The 9,966-nt window shown below is 40.4% G+C and overlaps 1 protein-coding gene across 1 annotated transcript in view; it reads right to left on the reverse strand.

The window, feature by feature from the left end:
• The window catches only part of Cpb1 (carboxypeptidase B1), a 30,878-nt gene extending 21,519 nt beyond the window's left edge, over positions 1-9,359 (reverse strand). The window contains exons 1-3 of the mRNA XM_046431857.2: positions 9,226-9,359; positions 9,042-9,117; positions 2,514-2,638 (exon numbers count right to left, since the gene is read on the reverse strand). Of these exons, the coding sequence (XP_046287813.1) occupies positions 2,514-2,638; positions 9,042-9,117; positions 9,226-9,296 (272 nt within the window). The 5' untranslated portion in view covers positions 9,297-9,359. The remainder of the gene's footprint in view (positions 1-2,513; positions 2,639-9,041; positions 9,118-9,225) is intronic.
• Positions 9,360-9,966: the final 607 nt, after the last annotated feature.

A 9,966-nucleotide genomic window follows, 5' to 3' on the forward strand; every position in this document is an offset into this window, starting at 1 on the left:
GTCTTGGTGAAGAGAGTTGGAACTACCAAAAAAATCCAAAGAGCTATTTTGTGAAACTTGTGCAGTGGACGGTTCCTGATATGTACAAACACAAATGCAAATTCGTGCCAGCAGGAAACCATCTAAATACAAATTAGTTACCATATGAGGTAATAATAGGGTGCATGGGGACTGCTCATGGCCCCGGCAAGGATATTGCTGGAGTACTTCTCCAGGATTTCTAGGGACTTATTATTATTTAATATTTAGAAAATTATATGCTACAAATGTGTTCAGCAGTGAACAGAGAAGCAAAAATTAACAAGATCTTAGCCCTCAGGGAACACCCTATGTTCTAGATGAGACCATATTTATCCACGAGGCTCAGAAAGTTTACCATAAAAAAAGCAAGTGAATTTTCTACTTGGTCCAGTAAATGCAGATGGAGAGGGGATTGGAAACCCTTTCATTATTTTGAGATATGAGTAGAAGTGGGACAGTATGCAGATGGCTAGTATTAGTATATGGTTGCTGCTCTTCCTTTGTTTTTCTTAAAGGAGTCTTAAAAATTCATCCTTTTGAATGTTATCAAGGCCCCTAAAGGCTAGGCTTTCAGAAGTCCTTCCTAGATAATAGCAAGAGCAAAATGCCAGGAACATGAATCTTAATCACATTTTGAAATTTACTAGGTTATATTTTGTTTAAGACGACAGTCAGTTTTTAAGGTCACATTTTGACACTTCCCTCAGGCAGAAGCACATAGCTAAGTGATATGAAGCATGATAATGGGGTTAGACATAACAGTTTTTGTTGACCCTTAAAAAAGGGTAATCTATTTTCTCTCTGTGCACCACAGTAAGCGAGCCCTAACAGCATACTCAGGAATGATAGTTGGGATACTAGTTGCACCTTATTTACATATTGTTTGATTCCATTTTTACAACAGACCTTTGATAGTAGCATTGTGTCTTCATTTCATGAATAAGGGAACTGAAACTCAGAAGGGGCAGATAAATTCCCCAACATCTCACAGCCAGGGAGTTACAGAGTCAGGATTAGAATCTAGGCTGTTGTTTTTCCAAAACATTTATTTGTTGCAATAGGCCCCACCAATTCTGATGTTGGTACAGACTTTATATGTGACAATTCTGACACTTGTACTAGTACTGATAGTCTTCTTTGATGCTTTTTTTCCCCTTTGGTACTGGGGATTAAACTCCACCCTTGAGCCACATCCGAGCCCTATTTTGTATTTAGAGGCAGGATCTCACTGAGCTGCTTAGTGCCTCACTTTTGCTGAGGCTGGCTTTGAACTCATGATCCTCTTGCCTCAGCCTCCCGAGCCGCTGGGATTACAGGTGTGTGCCACCCGGCCTGACTCCTTTGATGCTTTTAAGATGTGGAAAAAAACCAGAAAATTTCTAGTGTTAAAATTATGTAGGTCATCTTTTCTTAAAACACAATGGAGACTTGAGCATGTGGTTGGTGATTGTTGGGTAAATGTTTTCAGAATTCAGAACTGGAGCTTGAGAACACTTCTTTACTCCTTGATCCAACCCTGGAAGAAGAGCTCTGCTTTGCATTGAAGACCTATTTTTTTTCCCTCTCTCTCCTGCAAATGCCTCCTGGCCGCCATATTTTCTCTACCTCTCAGACTTAGCATAAGGTCTGTTCTTTGCCTGGAGTTTGGTTTTCCTTGTCTTGGTTTGGCTCACTCCTACTCATCTTTTGGTTCTCAGCTGAAGACTCATTCTGGTCTGAAGACTCATTCTTGGATTCTAGACTTGGTCTATTCCTCTCAAATTCCATTTCTCTGTCCTTCCTAGTATCTGTCCTATGACTGCAATTTCTCCTTTCAAATCTTTATCTCTCCTAAAGCAGATGGGGCCACATCTAAACTTTTTAGCATTTGAAACATGGAGGCACTTGATACCCTCTTAGGAAAACTTGAAAGACCTTGATGGACCAGCATTTGGAGAGAGGAGACAGAGTGATCAGCTTAGCCAAGTCTACTCTAGGCCTCTGGAGAACCACTCTTCTTTCCTTGAGTCCTTTCTCCATGCGTGCTCCTACAGCCAGAGAGAATGGTAGAATCTTGGGAAGAAGAGGACAGGAGTGTCACTCAGACAGTCTTGTTCTTCAGCTAAAGGATCATAAGGAGTCCTTGGGCTCATAATAGATGGGATCATGTGGGAAGAATATTTCTGATTTGGGGATAAAACTGTGTCTCGCTGGTAATTGAGTGTCCTTTGTTTTGGCTGCACTCTTGTGAAGCAGTAGCAGGGCAGAATCTGGCTGAAGAACTGGGATTCACTAGCCAACCCTATTTTCATTAGAGCAATAACTAAACATAAAATCTACCAGGATGGAAGTCTTAAGACTGAGAATACAGGGCCAACTTAGGCTTTGCCTCTCTGTGGGGCCATGGGGAAGACATGGTCTTGGTCTCATTTTTACCTTCCCAGGGCTCTTCAAAGGCTCTCATGAAAGCATGCATGGGAGAGAATTTGAATAGATGTACAACTTAAACTTACTCATATTGTAGCTTGTTCTGCTCCAGAAGGTCCTCCACAGCGACACAATCTTCTGCTTTAACAGAGAAGTCAACTGGACTGCGGGCTTGGACTTGTATGACAGAATCTGGCTTCCAGAAGTCAATCTGAATACAAAACCAAGGTATATTATATTAGACTTCTACCACTCAAAAGGCGAGTTATAATCAGAAGGCAGTACACTGTTGCTTATCTCCAATGAGTTATTTGCAAAATCAAAATTATCTATGAAGATCCTTAAAAAAACTCCTTTGAGTAAACAAATATTGGGACCAAGCAGTTAGATATTGACGAAAACGTTTACAAATACATATATACATAACATTAACTGATTATCAACAAGCATCAAGAATATACAACCATAATATTATGTAAATGCAATATTCCACATGCGCTCTTTTCTACTTATTGATTTTCTAGAGCACTTGCTTGTTACGATGGCAGAACGGTGGCAAGGGGATAAATATTCTAAACCAATGATAGTAAATTAGCTACTTACTGTCCACCCCCCCCCAAAAAAGGAGAGAAGCTGAATTTTTCCTTTTCCTTTTTTTTTTTTAACTTTTGTTTTTTTCCAATGGACTGATTTTATAAGTTTGTCCTGTGACTTATTTGTGTAGAAGTCACAGTAATCTGTGGAAACAAGCGTGTCCCTGACCTGGGGAAGATACCTCAGGGAGAAATTCAGCGTCCTTCCATACTGAGTATCTTGGCCCCCAAATACTTGAGAATAAAATATTCTTGGGGATCCAGGAATGTACTGACATTTTCATTTATTCAGTCATTTGACAACTGTTACTGAGGACCTATTATGTTTTAGGCTCTATGCCGGAGATGATGAATATATTAGTGGCAAATGAAACGTGGTCTCCATCTTCATGAGGGCAACTTTAGAGAAAATTAAGTTCAAAATAATAGCATGTCATATTTGAAGACTCTAATGCTTTTGTTTGTGGATGTGTAGCTTCAGTATCCTTTTTCCATGGAAAAGTATTAGAGCATACCGCCTATTACAGGTGTATGTTTTCCTGTTTCTTCCTTGTGCCTCCTGGAAGCCTGAGGTGAGCCTGACAATGGGTCTTTCTTTGTCTCTCTGTCTCATCCAATCCCTGTTTAGATGTTTGTGAATTAGTCTCAGGCTGGTGATCAGATTGATGGTGATATTTAGGACCATTGCTTGGAAAATTGGAAAGGAGTGAAATAGACTGGACAGTAGAAATAGGAGTTCAAATGGTTCAGTTTCAGATACACTGGGGGATGAGTGGCGGGAATCCAGTAACCTATATCCTGCCATCTTCAAAATACTGTGGAAGTCCGGGGGGTGCTGAGCTGGGGTCTTAGAGAATGTCAGGGCAATGGAAGGCAGGAGCGTGAGGTCCCATCAAGAGGGATTCCAGAAGAAAAATAGAGTGTGGTTATCACAAAGGGGTTGAACGGAGAGAGTATGGATGGTGGGATAAGGATGAGCTACAGAATGCCACCTAGTGAGTCAACGATGACAGGATAAAGATGAGAGGTTAGATGATAGTGGAGGAAGGACAAAAGGTGACATGTGACAAGAGCCCAGAAAGCCTGGGCTGCCTAGCCAGCATTGTGCAGGGAAAGACAAGGCAAGGAAGCACATGGGAAGAGGGAGGCTGTTTTTGGAAGCTGTCTCTGATGGCGTTCATTACAGTAGGTGCCCGTGATTCCAAGGTGAGGCAGGAGAGGAGAGAGTGACTTTGTGATAGGCACAGAGGCGTAGCGTTGGCAAAGCGCATAAAGTCCTCTGAGCATCTGTAGCCGACCCGATATCGTCCACTTACATGTAATTGCGGGGACCTTTAAGTGTGTTCAGCAGACTCCCCAGTTCTAAGATCTACTTCTCTGTTCCTGAGGGCACTTTCCCCTGGGACTAGGAAAAGCCAAATATCAGCTCTGGGCAGGCAGGGGCTGCAGAGGACCTAACTTTTTCTGGAGAACTGCTCAACCAGTGACCTTGGAAAGTAGTAATTTAGGTTCCCCAACTCCTGACCTCTCAGGTGGAATCACTTTGAAATGTGTAGTTTGTACCTTTTCCTAAACTGTCCCTATGGATTAAGATCGGGGGTCCTCTGTGGTACTTGGCTTAGTAATGCTGCCCTCTTTTTTGACTGTATTACTTCCCACTTTTATTTATTTATTAATTTTTTATCAGAGCTCTCTGCATTCCTAAATGGCCTCCTTCCCCACCCATCTTTGTTTCAGGTCCATTCTGGAAAAAACCTCTATTAGAGTCTACATTTCTATTCAAAGCAAAAAATACCTGATGATATTTTTGGTGATGATTCTAATTTGACCTTGAGTATTGGTTTCTTTCTGATACTAAACTGAAAATTGTCTTCTCTAACCTCCTAAGCTCTTGCCCATAGGTCTGGGTTCTGCCAAATATTGGAACATTACATATGAATATAGAGTGTTATCTTTAAAATTCTGCTCTGAGAATGGGGGATTCTTATAAGGGGATGTTACAAACATGTTTGACAAAAACTTGGAGACTCAGCCTCAGGTTGCTTAAAAATTTTGTTTCAACATGGGTAAACTGTCAACACCCATCAGTGTGGAGTGCTGTGGGTGTGACATAGTCTTCCGGAAAGTGTCCTTTGTATTTCCCAGGAGCACAGCTGGAAGTCAGCAGCAAACAGTAGCTGCCCAGCTATTTACCAATGCACCAAGTGTGGATCCTAAGGATAAACTCGAGTAATGACACAAAGAGGTAATGTGAATTTCAGGAACTCCCAAGAACTTGTGAATGAGATGTATGCCTGAGTATGGAAAAGGGTGAAATATACAAGATGGAGGGGAATGAGTTGTATGTTCAGATGTTATAAAACTGAAGTTACAAAATTACAAGTGTGGCAGAGAACCATACACAAGATTTGTTGGAAGGATATCTTTGAGTGACAGTCTGGTAAGAATACCACCTACATCAGCCAACTGGCTAATAACTAACGAGTCCTTTCTATAATGTTTCACAAAACAAGCACAAAAGCAAGATGGAACTTTAAAATCATTTGAGAATATGACTGGCATATAAAAGAATGAATACTGGTGTTGGAATCCTTGGTTTGTCACACGTTTATTTGTCCACCTTGCATTTGACTCTGAGTTGAGCATCTGATAGATCCCTTCATTTATCTTAAGGACATTTTCCAATTTTCCTTTCTAGTTAGAAAATGAAGCAACTTCTATTCCAGGCCTAATTTCAGACAGAGGGAGGAGCTTCCTATTGTAGCAGCAACAATGAGACATGGGAACTGTGACGATACAGGATAGAGCAAAGCATACCTTAAACTTGGAAAACAGATTTCAAGAAAGGCTAGAGAAAATAAAATACATTTTATGGCAAATGTCTCCAATAAAGGGACCAGTATAACCTTGACTGCAAGGGGGTAAAATTAAATCCTTCCTATACAATTGCAGATGAAAGAGGAGAAGCTGCAGAGTGCAGCCTGGCCCAGATCTCTCCAATACATTCAGCTTTTAAAGGGCACTTTCAAAAGCTGGGAAGAAGGACACTTGGCCAAAGATGAATACGAATACTGGATGCCCTTATAATGATCTTATCAGGAAGGCCACATCCCAGAATACACTACCACACACAAATGGTAGAGAGAATTAAAAAGAGAATCTCCTTTTTAATCATGTTGGACATTAAAAAAAAAAGAAAAAAGAAAAGAAGAGGAAACATATGTCCTACTTCTCAGAGCTAAGGCATAATGTTTGAAGAGAGAAACTGGGCCTCTTATTTGGCTTCTGTCCTTTCTAAGAAGGAATAACACTGTTCCTTGTAGCCTATACTTCTACTGAGAGAGGAAATTACCACCAAGATAAGTTCAAAATTTTTCACATGCTATTTAAGCAGAAATGATTTCTTTGGAAAGAGAGCATGGAGGTCCAAGGTAGATGAGGAGATGGGTGATTCTACTGGCATGTAAATTGTATTCAAAATCTCAGCTCTAATGATAGCAACAATGAAACTTGCATAGTTCTTCCTGTTTAAGTTCTTCCTAAGTGTCTTACCTAAACTAACTCTCACAGCAATCCTCAAAGGTAATAGTACTATCAACATTATGCCAATGGGGAAGTTGAGTCTCAAAGAGGTGTCTGAGGCTTAGATACCCAGTGGTAGGGCCAGGAATTGAACAAGGCAGCCTGAGACCAGATTCTCTGCTCCTGCCCACCACAAAATGTTGAATTTTAGGGGCTGGAGTTAGGCTCAGTGCTGGAGCACTTGTTTAGCCTATGTGAGGCACTGGGTTCGATTCTCAGCACCACATAAAATAAATAAATAAAATAAAGGTTTCCATCAACATCTAAAAAAAATCATAAAAATGCTGAATTTTAGATAACTAGAAAAAAAGAGATGTGATTGCAGAACTTTTTCAGCAACATTGGAAGAAACAAGAGTTTGAAGGGCTTCCTGGGGAGTAATGGGGGGCCAGTCCTGGATTTCATCAACAGGTGAAGCCCAGAAGCAGGAGCTCCTGGGGCCTGGCATGGGTGCTGGCAGAGCCACAGAGGAAACTGGAAGCAGATGGACAGAAAAGGAAGCTGTGGTTTCTGGGAGTCAGACGCAATTAACTTCATCTTCCTGTTGGAAGAGACCCCTAGCCAGGAGAATACTGATACTTGATCTCAGTCAATCATTTGATGGAGTCTGCACTGAAATCTTCTTTACTAGCTGGAAACATGCCTCTAACTTAGGGCAGTTGAGCAGACTTACCCAAGGAGAACAGGCTGATGGATCACTTTCAGGGCTGACCACTGTGTCTCCCACATCAGAGATGCTGATTAATGAGTTGAATGAGCAAAACCATTCAGGAGGTCTCTTTTCTATGCTTACCCCTGATCTACTTAATATTTTTCTTTATCAGTGACCAAAGTCAAGTTTGATGCTTATCAAACTTGAAGGTAATACAAAGTTAGGGGGAAGAATTATTTCCTTGTTGACTGAATTCACTCTTAAAACGATCTCAACATGCTGAAAACAGGCTATCAAGATAAATTTTAGCAGCCTAAATCTAAAATCCCATATTTAGGTAAAAAAAAAAAAAAGGTCAATTAGGTAAGCAAAGAAGAAGGTGATTCAAAGGTGATTGAAAGGTGATTCATCTGAGGAAAAAATAACCTAATGATTTTGATTGAACACAGGTTTAACAGAAGCTAAGAATGTTCTATAAGGGCTCAAGATGCTAAAAAAAGTCTTAGGCCCCATTAATAAATGTCTGCTTTACAAATGGAGGCAGGCAACGGTCCCGTATCGTGTATTAATCAGACTGTTCCTGGAGGCCAACTGTCAATTCTGGTAGCCACATTTTTTAACAGGAAATCCAGACAGACTGAGCTATATCCAGAGGTGACCAGAATGATCAAGGGTCTGTAAACTAGTGCTAAGAGAAATGATGAGAGGCCTGGAAAAGATAAATCTTAGAAGTAACACAATATTTGGTTCAGCTAGGTCTAATGGGCCAAAGTTAGAAAAGGCAGGCTTCAAGTAAGAGGCAGAAAACAGGATGGACTTTTAAGGCACATGGATGATTCCAGAAAGTAGTATACCTACTATCCCTGCAGGTTTTATTAGGACTAGCAACCGGGGGATGCCATTTCCTGGGAGGAAATTCCAGATTTGAGTGGAAGATTGGAATTGGTGACTTTCTATTCTCTTTCAGTGTTAAAAACCTTGGATGATGTGAAAAGCACTACCCTTTTCTTTCTTCACAATTTCAAGGCTAGAAAATGAAAGCGAGGTGGACAGATAGATATTTAGGAGCCAGGAGACTTGCTAATATGTTTGTGAAGAAACAGCACCAGTTCAAGTGGACCTATTTGTGATCAGCAATAACTTCCTGCCACATTACAGACACAATTAAAAATGTTGGTTTCCACTCCATAAACAGTGATTTTTTTTTTTAAAGTAGCAGAGAGATTTTGGTTGCTTGAAAGCAAAATAAAAGTAAGAAAACCACTCATGGTTTTCTAATTCCCCCCCTTGCCTCCCCACCCGCCTCACATCATATCATTAAGGGGACCAAAATCAAGGTCATGAAACCTCAAGCTGTTTGATTTGGAATGAAAGAAAATCAAAGAGAACAGATGATACGTGAGTTGTGGAAATGAATTTGAAGTTGGACACAAGCCCAGTTCCTCAGTCATTTCCAAGTTGATCATTTTTCTTTCTTGCTTTAGAAGGGAAGTGGCTGCACATTAGATGTTCTGTGACCTTTGAGACGGCTCCAGCTCACCCAGTTGTCACCCTCTGTCAGCACTTTAAAAAGTCTTTATGGATTTATAATACTATGAGGCTTGTGGCTATCTAAATTAGGCAGAAAAATCAGGTATCATGGTATTATGTGCTTTCCAAGGTTTTATTTCTTGCGACTGAAATGCTGTAGTTAATATTTCCTGTCATTCTTCCTTTGACGGAATCACAGTACAACCAGTTTTTAAAGCAGGTGTGAAGCAAACCTAATGTACATAATGGTTGCTTACCTGGTAGTTGCTGGCCAACTCACGGATTACGTCGAGGTGATTTTCATCTTCAACTTGAACACGGAAAACCTTATGACTAAATGGTGAGATAGGAGAAGAATAGGAAATTAAAAGTTGGGTAATGTGTCCAAACTTTTGGACTAACAAGGAAGAAGACTAGCTCTTTAAGGAATTGCTCACCTACCCTTCAAAGTGCTCACTAGGAGGATGAGCAGAGGCGAGGGCCACGGTCACCAGAGCCAGGAACACCAACATTGTGTCTGACGAGGCCTGTTGGGTGACTCAGAGTGCCACCTGTCTTTATACGCGGAGTGTTCTTTACTCTCTCCTCCAAGATTGCAAATAAACACTATCAGATCTTGATTTCTGGTTTTCCTGGCATTGCTGCCGTGGAAGCTGTGTGAAGTCTGAGAAGATCTCTCTCTCAACACCTGTGGAAACAGACCAAATTTATCTAATTTGGAGTTAGACCTTGAGTAGTCTGGTGCAAAATGTATTTTAAATAAAATCTATGTTGTGGTCTTTCTTCTTTTTTTTAAATTGAGAATTGTGTAAGTAAATTCTATAGATCTAAGTATAAAGTTTGATGCGTCTTGACAAATGTGTACACCTATGTATGTTATGTACCAAACAAGGTATAGAACATTTCCTACCCTAAGAAGTTTCCTTGAGCACCTTTATAGCTCATTTCTGTGCTCTGAACCTCTGCCAACCACTACCCCAATTTCTAGCTTTATGCATAAGTTTTGCTTGTCCACACTTGGTGCAAATGAGTTCTACCATATGCAGTCTTTTGTTTGGGATTTATTTCATGATTTTAAGATTTATTAGCTTATATTATTGTTTTGTTTTTGTTATTGTTTATATTATATTATTGTTTTGTTCCTTTTTATCACAAGTAATGTTCCATAGGATGACTATGCTA

Source organism: Marmota monax, unplaced genomic scaffold, assembly GCF_021218885.2.
Source record: "Marmota monax isolate L192 unplaced genomic scaffold, Marmota_monax_Labrador192_F-V1.1 WCK01_AAM20220418_F8-fsc00022, whole genome shotgun sequence".
Lineage (NCBI taxonomy): Eukaryota > Metazoa > Chordata > Mammalia > Rodentia > Sciuridae > Marmota > Marmota monax.